The sequence below is a fragment of the Mustela lutreola genome, chromosome 1 (assembly GCF_030435805.1).
Source record: "Mustela lutreola isolate mMusLut2 chromosome 1, mMusLut2.pri, whole genome shotgun sequence".
NCBI lineage: Eukaryota > Metazoa > Chordata > Mammalia > Carnivora > Mustelidae > Mustela > Mustela lutreola.
Genome location: NC_081290.1, coordinates 251,546,247 through 251,564,620, shown reverse-complemented (window position 1 = coordinate 251,564,620; position 18,374 = coordinate 251,546,247). Strand labels below are relative to the sequence as shown.

General features: G+C 35.3%; 1 protein-coding gene across 5 annotated transcripts in view; it reads right to left on the bottom strand.

Moving 5' to 3' along the window:
* Positions 1–18,374, bottom strand: part of GAS2 (growth arrest specific 2) — a 126,877-nt gene that overhangs the window by 95,608 nt on the left and 12,895 nt on the right. For all 5 annotated transcript variants that reach the window (XM_059138468.1, XM_059138478.1, XM_059138458.1 and 2 more), the window contains one exon: positions 10,165–10,286. In XM_059138468.1, coding sequence (XP_058994451.1) covers positions 10,165–10,286 — 122 coding nt within the window. The remainder of the gene's footprint in view (positions 1–10,164; positions 10,287–18,374) is intronic.

Genomic DNA, 18,374 nt, shown 5'->3' with positions numbered 1-18,374 from the left:
ATGTGACTATATAATTACATTTACAATTGACTAAATGACCAACCTGCAGAATTCTCTTACTAATTTAGACCTCCATGGTTTATTACTTTGCCAATCTCTTGTCAGCACTTCAAACGTCCTCAGATTCTTTTTCTTTCCCTGAACCACCCCCAAATTCCATTTTCCTTATTACCTAAAAGTCAGCTTTGTTCTTTATGTTTGGAACATCCAAGACTTTTGAGTTAAGAAAAACCAGCACTGAGGGAGAAATTTCAAACTTGGTGAGAATAAAAGTCTTCATGATTCCTAATCAAGAATTGCTAAAATTCACTAACAACAGCATTCTGGATCTGAAAGTAAGTATCTACATTGGGCCATTCATTCATTCATCCAAAAACATATCTACTGAGCTCCCATACCCCTGATTTTATGATAGACTTATATACAAATAAAATATTAACCATGTTCTCGAAGATCTTAGCTTCTAGTAAAGGGATAAAAGCAAGCAAACTTAGTATAACAAAATGGTTCAGGTGCTCGGATAGATGGAGAAACCATCAAGATGGAGGCCAGTACTACCTACAAGGTATAATCACTGAAAACTTCACTACTCTTCCAAGATCCCTCATCCTTTTCCTGAGAAAATGATCTCTCTTTCTCATTTTATTCAGTCTTAGAACATGTCAGTCAAGGTGAGGCCATGACCTGGCCAGAGAGTCGGCTGTTAATCACACTAATCAGATTCCCTCTTGCTAAAATCTGAAACTTGAGAGAAATGATAAATGGATTTAATAGCTTCATGTTAATGAGCTCCACACAGACTAGGTATTACTCAGTGCTTATGTAGATTAAATCTGGCCTCTATAACAACTGGTAAGTTAGGTACTAGCATTACCTACATGTTACAAATGAGGAAATTAAGGCACAGAGAAATTAAGTAATTTTCCCAAGCTAATTAAAAGTTCAGTCATTATTTAAACCCAGGAAGTGCGGTTGTTGAGTCCACACGATGAACCACTCTGCTTTGCTAAGCTCTCTAAAGGTGTTCAAACGATTCATTCTGACAGTGGCACTCTGAAGGGACTCCCCAGGTATCTGTGTTTTATAACCTTGGGATTTGGTATAAATTCTTGGTCTTCCAAAGTTATTATTTTTTTTTATTTCTTTAGCATCAGAGAGTAAAGTTCAGGCATTGGGCATTAGAAAACTATGAGATATTTGGAATTGGTGTTAAGGCTGATACTGGAACAAAACCAAAATGGGAAACTAACATTCTTTTTTTGGAGAATAAGCTGTTTTTGTGGGCTTTTAAGCTTACACTATTTTGGCATCGTTTTTATGAAAACGAATACAAGATTATGAATATAAAATTAGATAAGGAATTAAGCATAATAAATAAATAAATAAACGGAATAAATAAAATAAATGAAATAAATAAAAGATGAGAAACACTAGAACCACTAAAAGTGCACAAAAGGAACATAATATTTTATGTTAATTTTAGTTAATTAACTACCTGACAGATCACTATTTTGCTTTTCTATATGGATTTTGGCTTTATACTTTCTGACTGCCTCTTCATAAAGAATAACTTAGAAATATTTTCATAGGGAGAATAGAAAGATAACCCAATCTTTCTTTTAGCATGATTAAGCCAAACAAATCTTTTTAATAGTTTAGGATATTCTCTTTCAGCCTTATAGCTCATCATTAATAAATACCATGAATTTTGAAATCTACAATAATTCTGTTACCTTATTTAGAGAAATCGATCAAGTTTCTTTTACATGTGAGCTTTTGGATGCAGAAGAATGTTCCACAGAATTGTTGTGATATAAAGAATTCAAATAACATGATTTGCATTTGGTGTTGGCTCCTGTCCTTTGCTTAATTCCTGTCCCCTGATCAGTTTCTGTTTCCAAATGAGAAGGGCTAAATTCTTATCTTGGGGGGAGGGGCAGGGATATGAAGAGGGGAGGAGAGGCTGGGACTCCCTCTCAGGAAATAGGGAAGGTACAGAGTAGATTCCGCTACCCCTGGTCTTCTCCTGGACCAGACTAAGAAAGGAGTATCAATTAACCTGGACATTCCTGGAACCAATGCTCTGTGCTTAAAATCTCAGCTAGCCATAGTCAGAGCTGATGATCTCCACATGGTACCACAATATTGCAGCCTGGGCCAGGGGATTTAGATCTATCTAACAGCATAACTCCTCGCCAAGCCAGGAATTCCCGGCTGACTGGTTACACTGTCTCTACACATGTTTAAAATCTTGAGTGTCACTCAGTGTATTATGGCCGGGCTTTTCTCTATTTGTGTAATAGACTTTAAGGGTGTTGGTTTGAGGAGAGCAGGATGTAATTTTAGATTTGGCAGAATTAATGTACTTTAATTGTACTAACTAGAATTCAGTGTGTTAACACAGATAGCTACAGATGATCCTGTTAATAGTCTGCTAGATTTGTTAACACAAACGTAGATGCTAAGCTAGCGCACACTAAATGCCACTAAAAGGCCAGAAACCACTTGATAAAATATAGAGGAAGGAATTAAAACTTGGAAAAGAAATGTTGCATGCGATTGATAACGTGCACTTCACCTAAGCCTACTTTTTACAGGGTCCCTCGGCAGGGCCCAAAGAGGCTCTATTTTTTTTTTTTTTTTTTAAACTAAGATATGGAGAACAGGTTGGTTAGGAATGTTCCAGAATTTCCTAATGTGACTTTTCACTCCAGAAAAAGGATGCTGGTGACAGGAGTTTTCTCTTGTTAATGTGAATGAGGATTCCAGGGTGGCGGGAATACATGGTTACCCTTAACATTCATAGGCAAGGTGGACATGGTTGCCAGAATCAAAGTAGGCTAATCAAATCTCTTAGAATAATCAGCCCCACAGGAGATCTGACTATGGTTTATTAATAGCTATAAATTGAAAGGCAACGGCCCAAGTTCTTGATTTGTATACTATAAACAGCCACAGCAACAAAAGGAGAGGAAAATCTTTCTGATCACCCTGTTCTTAGACTACAGCCGATTTATAGACCCAAGGCTCAATGAATGAAAGGAGTATAGATCTCAAGCTTTTCCTATAAAGCTTCCTTCTAATCTTTAAAGGGATCTAAATAGTTCGCTATGCATTAGGGAGAGGGAAGTGCCTTATAGAGATCGAGACAGATGGAGTTTTGACCTAAGCCTAAATTACACTGACTATTGTGCCTTTGTACATATAGAAGTTATTTTTATATTTTTCCCTGAATGAGTAATTGGCAAGAGTAATATCAGCAACTGTCGTAACTTTTATTCCCGAACATATGGGATAAAATATCACAACTCAGAAAATATCAGAGGTTCATGCTATCGTCAATGACCTCAACATTGCAAGAAAAGTGATTTCTATCACATCTCCATTCAGTTCAAGCCTATGGAGAAGATGGATAAGACGTGGGCAACAGCAGGGAAATTATAATGAAGTAACAGTTTCAGTTAGAGCTTCTGTTCCAGATGTGGTGTTTCCACTGAAGAATATGTATTAAAAAATATCCTAATGGTGCCTGTATGGCTCAGTAGGTGAAGCGCCTGACTCCTGATTGAGGCTTAGGTCATCATCTCTCCTGAGATCAAGCCCTATGCCAGGCTCCATGCTCAGCCTGTCGTCTACTTGAAATCCTCTTCCTCCCTCTGCCCCTACCCCTCTCCCTCCCCCTGCGTATGCATGCTGCATGCTTTCTCTCTCTCTCAAAATACATACATCAGACCTTGAAAAAAAAAAGGATAAAGGAAAATATCCTACCACTTAACATGCATCTATTGGTCTGAAAAATGCAGTTTTCTTAATCCTAATAAATAGAAAATTCCAGAAGTTGTTTGCATATACTTGACAAAAATAACCCAAGTGTGTTACTATCCTGCTCAGGCTCTGCGACATAACCTATAGGAACATGTCAACATCACACAACACACTTTTCTGTTAGATCATGGTATTTTGCTGACTTGATGTTACAGAGCAGGAAAAGTGGGCACACCAGACAGCTTTATGGGTCCAGTAATAGGAACCCTGTAGGAGCACTGCCTTCATTGTAAAGGACACCATGCAATTGTTCCTAGCTTGCTATTGTCTGATGGAGATTGAATCTCCATCTTGGGACATGAGGGACCGTGGAACTTGAAATGTTCATTACAAAATTAGAACCAAATGATCAAATTTGCCACATTTTCAGTTGTGCCTAGCAATACACTATCATCTATAGAGCTCTTCTCTCACATTTGGCACTAGTTCAATTAGGCCTTAAGATCCAGGTAAATTCCATAAGTCCATCATTCACTCCCTATTATACTTACTTTTTCATCCTGCTGCTTTTGTGCTCCTTAGCACACACATAACAGCAACCCAGTCAAGCCCCATCTCAAGTCTCCTACAACTAGTTGATTATGGATAGAGAGAAAAAGTCAAACTCCTTTTCATATCATTCTATATGATACATCAACATTTATTGTTATGTATTAAAACCCTCCTTAGGCATAACTTTGTAAGACGGACAGAAGAGAAACACTCCCCATGAGGAAAAAAAAAAAAAAAAGATTTTCCCAGTGGTCAAGAACTTAGAGAAATGGTGACAGGGGAATTAATTTTATACTGGGAAATACTTTACTTTTATATATTTAAAACTTGAAGATATCTGTACTTTTTAAATCCTGAAGGATTGGACGTTATTACTAACTTTTCTTTTTTTTTTTTTCTTTTCCTCTCAGTCCCAGGCAGCAAAATAACCCATAAAAAATCATTTATTTCCACATCATTACACCTGTATTCTCTCCATTTATTATGACTCACTCTGTTGGCTTAGTCCTAACATTATATTTGCATTTAAAAACTATAAATTTCTTAAGGAATACACAATTATTTTAGTTGCATAGCCAGATACAGATGACTCTAATCACAGTTGAGATTTTCTTTTCAAGAAAAACCTTTTGTCCTTTCTACCACACTTTCTTGTTCTGTCAGAGGTATCAGCAGTAAACACACATTTCTGGATTTCTCTGAAATCAATCTTGATAAGATGTTCTCTAAACAAAACGTGTTATTGATTTCTGAGGGGAAAAACTCTAATCTCTATGTTTTATTTAATTCCTGGATGGTAAAATATCCTGAGGTAGCATTATCTTGCAGCTCAGAGAACTAGATATTCTTGATGGGCAAATGTCCTATGGACATTCTATCTGACTAGGGTGTTCTTTCCCCAAACAAGGACTGGATTCTACATTTAGATGGTGAATGTTCAGTTCCTTCCTTAGAGCATAATGTAGCATTCTACTAGGTAACAGAACTTCTTTTTTGGCTTTTCCCTTCATGTGCTTCAAAACTGATCTAACCACCCAGGGCTCTTTGAACTCAAAGGAAGCTCTGAACCCAGGGAAACTCTGATGTCTGGGACAGGGACTCTCAAGATAAATGAGACAAACAGAAAGGAATGTTAGGAGAAAAATAGAGTTGAACCCTTTGAATGTCGTGCACCACGTTGATGCCCCCATCCTTGAGAGTATCTTGTACACAAATCAGCAAGTCATGACTGGTAGAAAAAGAAGAGAGTAAATAGTAACAAGGGGTTCACAGAGTGGAATTCTGTCTGGACCAGGAAGTGAAAGGTCATACATCAATGTAACGATTATTCTGTTTTGACTGGAGATGCCAACATTGAGTCAGGTGACTAAGGGTCAAAAAGCATAAAATCTAACCTTGGATTTATCACTTATTTTGGTTTTCCCACCCCAATAGGATATCGGAAAGATTAGTTTGGGTTAGCTTTTTGCCTGTTAAGGTCCTGAGCTCCAGGAATATTAACATTTGTAGTTAGAGTGAATTGATCATATTATGGGACATTTAAACTAATCAAAATCAGATTATACATTAAACTGCTGTATACTAGGCTCAAAAGCATATATCTAACTATTGCCTAATTCCTTGAAAATTCTGCATTGTTTCCATGTAAAGTAAAAAAATACATAGGTTAGGATTAACTACTAATAGCTAAAAACATAGAGAGTCTATTTCTATTATCTGTTGAAACCTAGAAAAAAAGAATCACAGGATATCATCTATTTTCATTCACAGCATTTTATCAAGCCATAATAAGATATGACTCATGGATTTATAACTAAAAAATTAAATACATAAACTATCTAACGTCTTTATTAAATACACTTGCAAATATTAGGAGTGTTCAAGTCACTCTTAACATGGACATACTTCACACATACCAGGCATAACTTCCTTGATCAAATGTGTTTACACAGCTGTAAATTCTCCAAATTAAAGATCAATCAGGAAGAGTAAAAATATTACTGTGAGAACAAGTGGGTGAAATGTAAGTGCTAGGAGAAAATTACAAAGGGCTTCCTGTGATATGACTTCTTTAGGTGGGATCAAGTTTGTGGTTGATTTTCTTTTTTTTTTTTTTTTTTAAGATTTGATTTATTTATTTGACAGAGGAATAAGAGCAGAAGTAGGCAGAGAGGCACGTAGAGGGAGAGGGAGAAGCAGACTCTCCACCCAGCACGGAGCCTGGTGTGGGACTCGATCCCAGGACCCAGGGATCATGACCCAAGCCGAAGGCAGCCGCCAAACCAACTGAGCCACCCAGGCACCCCATAGTTGATTTTATTTTATTTTCTTTTCTTTTCTTTTCTTTTCTTTTCTTTTCTTTTCTTTTCTTTTCTTTTCTTTTTTTATTTAACAAACAGAGATCACTAGTGGGCAGACAGATAGGCAGAGAGAGAGGAAGAGAAGCAGGCTCCCTGCTGAGCAGAAAGCCCAACGTGGAGCTCGATCCCAGGACCCCGAGATCATAACCTGAGCTGAAGGGAGAAGCTTAAACCACTGAGCCACCCAGGTGCCCCCATAGTTGATTTTCTTAATAGTAATTCTGTTTTAACATCTCCCTAACTGTAACAGTTTCTCTAATTCATCGAAGGTATTGACCAAGTTATCTGTCTCTACCACTATTGTTCCTAGATTTTAAAATGCCCAGCTGGATAATAATTACCTACATGCCCGTGTGTGCGCACGCGCGCGCACACACACACACACACACACACACACCATACTGTAGCCTACAGGTTATTTATACCTGTTTGAAACTTGAAAGCCTCCTTTTTTTCTATTGGAAATGTTCAATGTACACCTAACTATCTGGGTTTTAGCGAATTTATTCTTGTTTAAAAGTTCAATTTAATAATAGCAAAATGTGCAATTTCATATAATGTCTATTCCTGCTTTAGACGAAAGATGGATTGAAGACAAAATTATATTGGACTTATGAAAATTTTTGTGTCAAACCTGAATGGATTGACAAAACTATATTTATGACCCATAATAGCTGTGAAGTATTAGCCATTTGGCTTCTCATCTATTGAAAATTTCTCATAAAATGTAAAAAAGAAAAACTAGTCTTCTTTGAATTTTTTTCATATAGTAAGACACATGCTATTTTGATTTAAGCTGCATATTGTTGGAAGTAAGTTGTGAAATATATAATTCTGCCAAGGACACAGGAGGTAATTCAGTCAAGAGTAATTGTGTCAACTTCTAACTCAGATTAAATTTGATTTTTTGAGCACTGAAAGTGAGGTCATAAAGAGTGTAGAACAAATCTACACTTGTTCAATTACCACAGTTGAGTTTTTATACTAAAATATATTTATCATAATCAGAATAAATTTAAACGTTATATTTAATTAAACAAATGGCTTAGGGTCAAGGAAATATTTTGAGTTTAATAAAACTTTGCTGCATTTTTACTCACTTTGAAAGGAAAGCTTAAATTGTTTCTTTTTATGTTTTATAGTTTTATTATTAAAATGATATAATTTGAAATGAATGTTTCAAAGGAAAAACAGCTATCAAAATCTTGATCTATAACTATTCTCAATATTACATATTATCATACAGAGATTTAGGGCAAAGTTTCAACCTATTTGTATATATCATGTTAACTTTGAACATTCGCAAAGTACCTAACTTTTTCTTCTAGTTTCGTCTAGCAAATCAAAAATTCTCATCAGGAGCTCTTAAATCTTTCACATTGGGAAGGGAAATAATATGTATCTAGAGTCTTTTTCATGCAATGCTTTCTGGAAAGTATATATGCAAAATCATTACTCCTACTTTATGGGCACGGAAATTAAGGATAAATGTGTCTAATTAGTAAATAACACAACTGGAACCCAAGCAAAATGTGCTCAAGACACCTAAGCATTTGAATTACAGACTAATGCTTTGGGGGGTTGGCTTGCTCTTGACAGTTTTAGGATTACAATTCTATTTGGGGATCTCAGCTTCTGTGTGTTGGGGGGAGTTATTTGTTTGCTTGTTTTTAGGATTTGATTTATTTATGTGACAGAGAGGGAGTGAGCACAAACAGGGGGAGGAGCAAGCAGAGGGAGAGGGAGGAGCAGACTTCCTGCTGAGCAGAGAGCCTGACATGGGGCTCCATCCCAGGACCCTGGGATTATGACCTGAGACAAAGGCAGATGCTTAACTGACTGAGCCACCCCGGGGCCCCTCAGCCTCTGTTTTATCAAGCAAAATCTTGCAAAACAAAACCAGAAAACCTTACACTAGCCTTTGTAGAGTTGTTTATTCTCTGTTACTATGAAGGATTTAAGACCTTAACTGAGGCAATGGTCTCTATTTTTTTTTTTTAAGATTTGATTTATTTATTTGACAGACAGAGATCACAAGTAGGCAGAGAGGCAGGCAGAGAGAGAGAGAGAGAGAGGAGGAAGCAGGCTTCCCACTAAGCAGATAGCTCGATGTGGGTCTCGATCCCAGGACCCTGGGATCATGACCTGAGCCGAAGGCAAAGGCTTTAACCCACTAAGCCCACCCAGGCACCCCAGTGGTCACTATTCTTAACAATAAGCAAATCAAATGGAAGTTTTAGGACCAATGTAAATTAACATAATGCTCTCCAAAGAATCTGGGCCCAGCAATTTTATCCCTTTACGAATAATTTCACAGTGAACCTTCTATATACATTGTCCTCCTCTTCGGTGTTATTTCCTCCTTGGTAAGTTGAAGTAGAGGCCAGTTTCTTTCTTTCTACTTTTTTTTTTCCTAGATTTTTAAAATTTATTTATTTTCCAGAGAGGGAGAGAGAACACAAGCAGTGGAAGCAGCATGTTTTCACTCTTTTTTATTTTTACTTTTTTTTTTTACTCATTAACTCAGTTCATTCATTTCAATTTTCTTGTTCGTTTTATTTAAAGCTGTTTTCAACATTATTTTAACCTGATTTTTTTCTTACCTTTTTCCTTCTCTATCAAAACTTAGGAAAAGTGTCAACTATCTCTTTCCTTCAAAAAGCGTCAAGCACCATACTGTCATTATGTGCTTATAATAATCATGAAAGAATATATGGGACTATTTGCATGGCTCAGTCAGTTAAGGGTCCACACTTGATTCAGACTCAGGTCATGATCTCAGCGTCCTGGGACTGAGCCCCAGCTTGGTCTCTGAACTCAGTAGGGAGTCTGGTTGAGATTCTTTCCCTCTCTCTCTGTCTGTCACTGCCCTCTTCCAGCCCAGAGCGAATGTGCACAGCACATGCTCTCTCTCTCTCTCTCTCTGTATCTCTCTTTCGTTCCTCTTAAATAAATTTTTAAAAAGAAAGAAAAAAAGAATATATGCAGAAAAGAAATTTGAGCACTCAAAAAAAAAAAAAAACTGTCCAAAGGACTTAGTTCAATGCTACAACTTATTTAAAACAAAAAAATTATACACTGTAGACACTTTATTCTAATAAACTGCCATAAGGATCTATTTGGAAACAAAGATTTATTTAGTAAACCATTCCTGGCCAGATTTTTTTTTTCATCTCCTGATGACATAAATATTTCTGTGCTAAATTTGTAATCAATACATCAGACTAAACCAGTTTATACACAGTCCTTGTTTTGTATCAATATCATCAATTTCCATAACCTTCTAGTTAATTAGACTTACTGAAAGGATTATGTAATTTACGTAATCAGAGTACAAATAATATGTTGTCTAATTAAAATGCACCCCCTGTGTTTTGTTAACAGACATATTAATACACCCATTGACAACAAAATACTAAAATTAAAATCTGTTCATTTCATAAATGAAATCCACTCCCTGAATGATTTTTGCCTGGGGATCTTTTACCTTTGGAGGCTTGTTAGCATCCATGCCCTCTCTGAATTTCTCCTGAACAGTTTCTGCAAGTTGACAGAGCAAGGCACCATTATCCAATTTTTCCATAAAAGTTTCTGCTGTAATCTCCTTCCCTGCAGTAACAAAGAGAAGCATTATAGAAACACAATCATTCCCCAGTGCAAATGTGACATTCCTGCCAGCATATTTGACACAGTTTTTATCACCAAAATTTCTATTTCAGTTCAGTTACAAATATTTAGGATGGGAACCCAAGGAAAACAATGGTTTCTTTAGAATTTTATGCTTTCCTTTGGCAGCAAGAATCTCAACATTTTATATTTTCATAACATAATTTCAACTGCATTAAAGTTTTATTTCATGGTAAAAGTGGCAAAATGATATCTACGTGAGAGTCCCACCACTTGGCAATCAAGAGGACTAAAAAACAACCAGTCAATGAAACCCAGACAGTTTTGTCAATGATTGTACAATTTGACCTCTGATATTCATTTGGTTCTCATCCTCAATAGCCCGTTCAGTTACTCTGGGCAGCAAGGCAAAGACAAAAGCAGAACAGGCATTCTGTGTTTTGCTTATGTCTTTGGTTATAAGACACCAAAGCTCTCTTCTCTTTAATTTGAAATAGAGGAAGGTACATCAAAATTCAGCCACCACTGGCAACTGCACTAGCATGGCCAATGCATAAACCGCACTTCTAAGTTCTATTGAGTTTGTTTCCCTGATTAAGATATTACAGGTAGGTTCCTCAAAATATTGTAAATAGAACTACCCTATGACCCAGCAATTGCACTACTGGGTATTTACCCCAAAGATACAAACATAGTGATCCAAAGGGGCACGTGCACCCGAATGTTTATAGCAGCAATGTCTACAATAGCCAAACTATGGAAAGAACCTAGATGTCCATCAACAGATGAATGGATCAAGAAGATGTGGTATATATACACAATGGAATACTATGCAGCCATCAAAAGAAATGAAATCTTGTCATTTGCGACGACATGGATGGAACTAGAGGGTATCATGCTTAGCGAAATAAGTCAATCGGAGAAAGACAACTATCATATCATCTCCCTGATATGAGGAAGTGGAGATGCAACATGGGGGATTAAGGGGGTAGGAAAAGAATAAATGAAAGAAGATGAGATTGGGAGGGAGACAAACCATAAGTGACTCTTTTTTTTTTTTTTAAAGATTTTATTTATTTATTTAACAGACAGAGATCACAAGCAGGCAGAGAGGCAGGTAGAGAGAGAGAGACAGGAGGAAGCAGGCTCCCCATGGAGCAGAGAGCCCGATGCGGGGCTCGATCCCAGGACTCTGGGATCATGACCCGAGCCGAAGGCAGAGGCTTTAACCCACTGAGCCACCCAGGCGCCCCCCATAAGTGACTCTTAATCTCACAAAACAAACTGAGGGTTGCTGGGGGGAGGGGGGTTGGGAGAAGGGAGGTGGGGTTATGGTCATTGGGGAGGGTATGTGCTATGGTGAGTGCTGTGAAGTGTATAAACCTGGCGATTCACAGACCTGTACCCCTGGGGATAAAAATATATTATATGTTTATAAAAAATAAAAAATTTTAAAAAAAGATATTACAGGTAAAACCAATACAAGAGATAAACTCTCAAAGAAAGTCTACCTCTCTTACCATTCGTCTTCTTACTACCATCTTTGAACTATGGATTATCAGCTTCATCTCTGCTCTTCTCTCTTCTCCAAACCACTCAGCTTCTACTACTGCTCATTTGAACATTAGTCACAATTGTCTATCCCTGACATTTAACCAGTTAAAGGTTGTCTTCTTTCTTATATTCTCCCAAAACATATTTTGTTTCTCTTTTTTTCCCTTTAATTTTATAATGGCTTTATTGTGATATAATTCACCTGCCTTACAATTCACCCATTTGAAGTGTATAATTCAGTGGCTTTTAGTAGATTTGGAGTTGTGCAGTCATCACCACAAACAATTTCTGGACATTTTTATCAGCCCCAAAAGAAACCCTCTACCCTATACCTGTCACTCCTGATTCCTTTTTTCCATCAGCCTTATAAACAAACTAATTTTTTTCTTATATGCTTCTTAAATTCATTTCCTCCAAAGTTCTCTCCTTTTCCTGGTACTCTAATTTTCTAAGTTTTGGCATATTTTGTTTTCCTGGCTTAATTTCCTATAACATATTAGTCACAAGTCCTGTAGATTCATGATTCTTTCTGTTTCTGGTACCATAATCTTAATAAAAATTTTCATGATTTGATACCTAAACCTCTAACAACAAAAACAATGGCTCTTCACTGTACCCTCAACTTCTCTCTCCAATACACATCATACTCATGGCTAAAATTATGATTGCTAAACACCAGCCTCATTGGGTCATTATTCTTCTTCATTGCATAGTCCCTAGTCTTCTCTGCCACCAAAAATATGAAATATAACCACTTGAACGTATCAAAAGACTGACCCTTATGCTTCTAATTCACCTTTCTAATTTAACATCCTTATACTCACCCCTGATTCTTGGTCTGCACCCTGGCTTCAGAGTTCCTCCAGCAAGACTTCCCAATCCTACTGCCATGCCTTTCTTCCTGGCATGGCCCCTGCCTATTATGTCTTCCTCCCTTGTATCTACCTGACCAAGTTCTCTCTTTCCTTTAATCAGAAATCCAGAAAGAGGTTTTCCTAGTGGATACTGATCTCTTTTCTATGTGGTCGCACCCAAGGTCATCACTCATTTTGGCAACTTATCAAACCTCTTCTATTGCTAGTAATATGTTTTGTGTAAAGTTTTGTCTTCCTCAAACCTCCTTGGGACATATTGTGTCTGTGTGTCTGTGTGTCTGTGTGTATCTGTGTGTTCCTACAGACTTAAGTATGTTGTTATCTTGGTAGGCACCTAGAAAATGTGTTCAGTGAGCATGTAAAGTTACAAATGAAGAAATAAACTACTGGAAAACTTTGAGAAAATGTTGGGTACTATTTTTGGAAAAAGCAGTTAAGTTCAAGCAAATAAAAAAAGTTTTAGACAGAGAATCTCATAGGATTAGCTTTTATCTTAAGAAAAAAATGCATGCAGCTCAAACCCATGAACGTTTAAGTATAATCCAACTGGAAAACAGATAAACTATTGGCTTAAAGTTCAACTTACAATACGTAATATATTTGGATTTCAAGAAATATCTGTTTGAAATTTTTTTTGACCGTTTTGGGGGGAAGGGCAGGTAAAGAAGGAAAGAAAATTACCTTTTTAAAAATGTTCTTTTTCCCCCACTGGATACTTCGCATTTGAGCCCCCAGTTAAGATAATGACTTCTGCAGGTGGTAAAACATAGTAGCTCTAACTACTCACCACAGAGGTAGCCTATACAAAACTACTATTATTTTTAAATTGTGTACAGCACAACTTAATTCAGGAATGAAAATAATATTTTCAGGATACAAAAAGTCAGCACAACAAAATTTGTATTATGCATTCACCATATTGGCCTACATTCCCTAGTAAGAAAGTTATTTTGGAAATAAGTATGAAAAGTAAATATTGGAAATACTTTCAAAATTACCAATTAGATTTCAAGGTAAGAAAGGTAGATTTTACTTCAAATTGCTGAATGATTCCTTTATAAATTACTTATAAAATTCTCTATATTTGAAAAAGACCTTAGGTATTTGTATTCCATAATGTTCCATGGCAATTTAAAGATTCTATTCATAATGTTAAGTGACAAGATGATTACAATGAATTTGAAAGAACTTGTAAAGTATAAAAAGAAAAATGCCTTTCATTAAAAAGTTATTAGCAATTTACCAAAAGGTATGATTTTTGCTTTTTGCATTATACCTGACAATTTTTAGTTATTCTGATTTTTATGACTACTTGAAGAATTCACATTAAACATCTGTATCTAATGAAACATATATTAGGAGTCAGCTTTCAATTCTGTATATTTTATAGCTACAAAAGGTGGATTTTTTTTGCTAAAACAGACGGTGTTACATTAAAGTTGAAACATACTGACTCAAATGAAGGGAAAATGCAAGATGGAGAATGTTTTTTAACCTTCATATGTAACATATTTTCCATCCAAAGAATCATAAATTATTTTAAACATACTTTATAATTGTAAGAGATCAGTATAATTTTTATATAGAATTATATATTCTCACTCTTATTACATTAATATTACCAAAATTTTTTTAAAATCATTACATAAAGTTAACTCAATTTAACCATGACAAGTCCATTAGAGCAAGTTATATGAAGCACTAATTACAATTTCTTGAGTAAACATTATAAAAAGCTAAATATCTCTGTTAGGCAAAACCAGATCTTCTTTAATCAGAATTATGTAGCTCTTTGAACACATTAGATTAAAACCACTAGATGCAGTAGGATTCTAGAATTGTAGGACCACTTCTTCCCTAGCTCTGTCCTTCCATGTTATTGGTATGTTTCAGAAAACATAGGGCAACGACTAGACACAATTAAGTAGTCATAGAGTACCAACTGACCCACACTGGAGTGTAAAGACTATTAACTTGAAGGTTAATCTAAAATAGCCTAGTCTAAGGGTGCTGGGGTGGCTCAGTTGGTTGAGCCTCTGACTCTTGATCTCAGCATAGGTCTTGATCTCAGGGTCGTGAGTTCAAGTCCTGTGCTGGGTTCCATGTTGGGCATGGAGCCTACTTAAAAAAAAAAAAAAAAAAATCGCCCAGTCTAGTAGTAATATCTTTACTTCTTGAGTTCATAATTGTGGACTTTCATCTTCATATCACCAATTTAGTCACGATTGACAGCTTGCCAATAGACAAAGATCAGGGAATTTGGTTAAAGATTGTGGTTAGTCACTTTCTCATAAAATGTTGGGGCCCAATCATATGAAACAAAGATCTGCCTGAAATTTTTTGTCAAGTAACTAAATCAGCACACATGCTTATACACATCATTCCTCCCAGAAGTATGCACTTGCCATAATTTCCATAATGATTAAGTATCAATCAGTAGTGTTTTAGACTGCATCCACCTGGAAAAAGAATTCTTCTTATCTTCTACTTTGCTGAGAAAGAAAGTTTTCCTCCCAGTAAGTTAGAAGTACTAAACAGGTTCCTAAAGGTACAGTAACATCTAATAATGCTGTTTAACATTCGAGGTTTAACTGTATGCCAGGAGCTTTACATATATTCATGTTTTTAATCTCCTCACCAAAATCTGTGAAGTGGGTGCCATTATGGTACCCATTATACAGATGATGAAACTGAGGTATTAGATTAAGTAATTTGTTTAAAATTACTCAGTAAATCTGGATCTTTAACCCATGATATCTAGGTTTAGAGCCTAATGCTCTTAGCCACTATGCTTGGCTACTTAAACAAATACTTGCTAAATACACCAATGACTGTTTTCTATGATAAAGTAGTCTCCCTAATTCTGCGGTCTTTTTCTTTGTAGAACTCCAACGAAACCTTTCTGAAACAACAACAAAAACCACTTGGGGATAAAGATACTGTTGCTAAAGACTGAAGAGCAGTCTACTGTGTACATCAGAGAATGGCTGAAGAAGTCATTCAGGATACTTTGATGGGAGTCCTGATTCCCTGCAGAAGAAAACTGGTGCATATTATCTCTTAAGCTGATGCAGACAGGACCCAACTCTACTGCAGACTCAAGTGCCCTTCTCGATCCCAGTATATTTCTCTAATTGGAGAACTCAAAGCAACTCATCTGCTGTCTTAACTTAGATTATTCAGGGTTTTGAAGATAGGGAGATAGAAAATAATTCATTATATCCAGAAGCCCTAGATCAATACCTGCTCTCTCCTGATTCAAAGTATCTATCTGGCATTAATGTCAAGAAAAGACAAAGCTGTTTCTGTTGGAAGAGTTGGGTTAAAAAAAAAAAAAAGGAATTATCATCTCTGAAAGGTGTCAATTTGTGAACATAAATTTGATGCTTTAAACTTTTGAACTAGCATAAGATACTATCATTCCTAAGGAATTTTTATTGTCTATATCAATTTTTATCATCTATATCTATATTGTCTATATTGAGAATTCGGTTGGCTAAGGATCTGGTAAATGGCTTTAGGAAAAAGAAGTAAGAAAAGTTGTTCTGAACTTATTAGAAAGCAGTTGCATTGGACAGCAGCAACTCCAGTAAACAGGCACTTAACTGGTTAATGTTGAAATATGATTAATTTTAAAAAAAAACAGAAATTTTTGAAATACTATTTATTGATTATATTAAGCATATCACAAATGGATTTTCTTTTCTGTGCATATGGAAAAGTCAGACAAAGGGTAAATCACCATAATATCAATTACCATGTTGCATTTCTAAATTTAAGTGAAATCAATTGAACATTAAGTAATTTGTAATATATTTTATGATTTACTCAAAGTCCATATATCCAAATTCATATATACTTACATTCTAAACATCTATAATCTTTAAAAACAATGTCAATTCCTTTGATGCTTAGTAACTAAAATCTTTTCTCAAAAATATATTGCCATATGGTTCACATAGTGTTATTCAGCAAATACTAATTGAAAATAAAGGTAGACCATTATTTTCAAATGTTAAAGAAACAACAGGTGAAATAAACAATTTGAGATCATTTACATTAGTATATTCATTTCAAAGTCAAGTCAACAACAATCTTCAATACTCCATCAGTAACCATGAAGTTCATAATGTGTCTCATGATGGACTATATAATCTAGGACTGTTAATTTAAGAACATGCCATTTTTTCAAAATAACAATTAAATGTCTCCCCAAGACTTATTTGTATAATCATTTGATACTCAAATATGTCCTAAGGACACAGTTAAATAATAAATGGGCAATAGCCTTCATGAACAAAAATAACAAAACAGAAGACTGAAAATAAAGTAGAAATGTATACATTTAATGTAGCAGGGGACAATGGCCAGAGAAATGTTTCTTAGGTAGCAATAAAGGGGTCTTTGGGATTCACTTGTTGTCTTTTCTGAAAGTTGGTCATAAAATGCACCATGGTTCTAGCCACCAGAAAACGTACTTGGACTAGAAAGATTATTTTCAACAAGATTAGTAGATATCTCCAAGGATATGTGAGTAGACAGTAAACATTATGTGATGATCTTCTCATGAATCAAGTATGTATGTTATTTCATAGACAAATCCCAACTATCATAACTATTTATTCATCTTAACTAGTTAATTTATCACAACATAGCTGGAATTTAATATTCTAATATATGAATTTTAATTTAAAAAATTGCCATTGTTGCCTTAATTCTATACCTAAGAATGTAAAATGGTGTTTATTATTGTTACTGATTAAACATATAGCACCTGAAAATTATGTATTATACCTCCATATATGGCATGAATGTGAATATTGGTCTATGAACTAATGAAATAATTTCTTCTCTATCAAACATTTTTATCTATCAAAAAAATCTGAATACACATTGAGTGTTCCTTAAGAAACTACATCTTCCAGTTGACATTTTATGTATAGGACCAGAAATACATGAATTTAGAAAACCATTAATACTCCTTTTAAAAGACATAAAAGGAAAAAAGTTATATTCCAATCAAGTATTACTAAAAAGAGACAGAAAGCCATTCCACAAGTAGGTCCACATCATTACCTAATTAAAAGCTTTAATTTAGTATATAAATTTCTACTATCCAAAAAATGCAGATACTTTACATAGAGACAGTATCAACATTGAAACTATTTTCAAAACATCTCTAACTTTCAAGTAGATGAAAAACAAGACTTGAAAGAGAGCTACACAATGTACATTTGCAAATATTTAAAGTGATAAAATGGTCAATAATAAATAATTTAAAAATTTACTTTCATGGTTCCATTTCTAAATTATGTGTATTCTAAAAGTATCTATTATGTATAATAAAAATATCTACTCTCATAACCATACATTTTTTTCTTCCCTTCCTTATTTTCACCATTCTAGTACATAGTGTATTTTCTTAACTCCCTATGTTTTACCACTTTAAAATAATCTCAAGTTATTGGTCTACTTTCTAAGTTACCATGAGGATATTCACTTGAAAGCTATTATCTATCTACTTTTATGAATTTAAGTCAATGCAAGGTTGTACTTGACTATATCTTGAAGATTCCTTTTCTGAGAAAAATTCACAAGCCATCAGTTGCATTTTTGTCACCAACTACCAGCATCAAAAAAA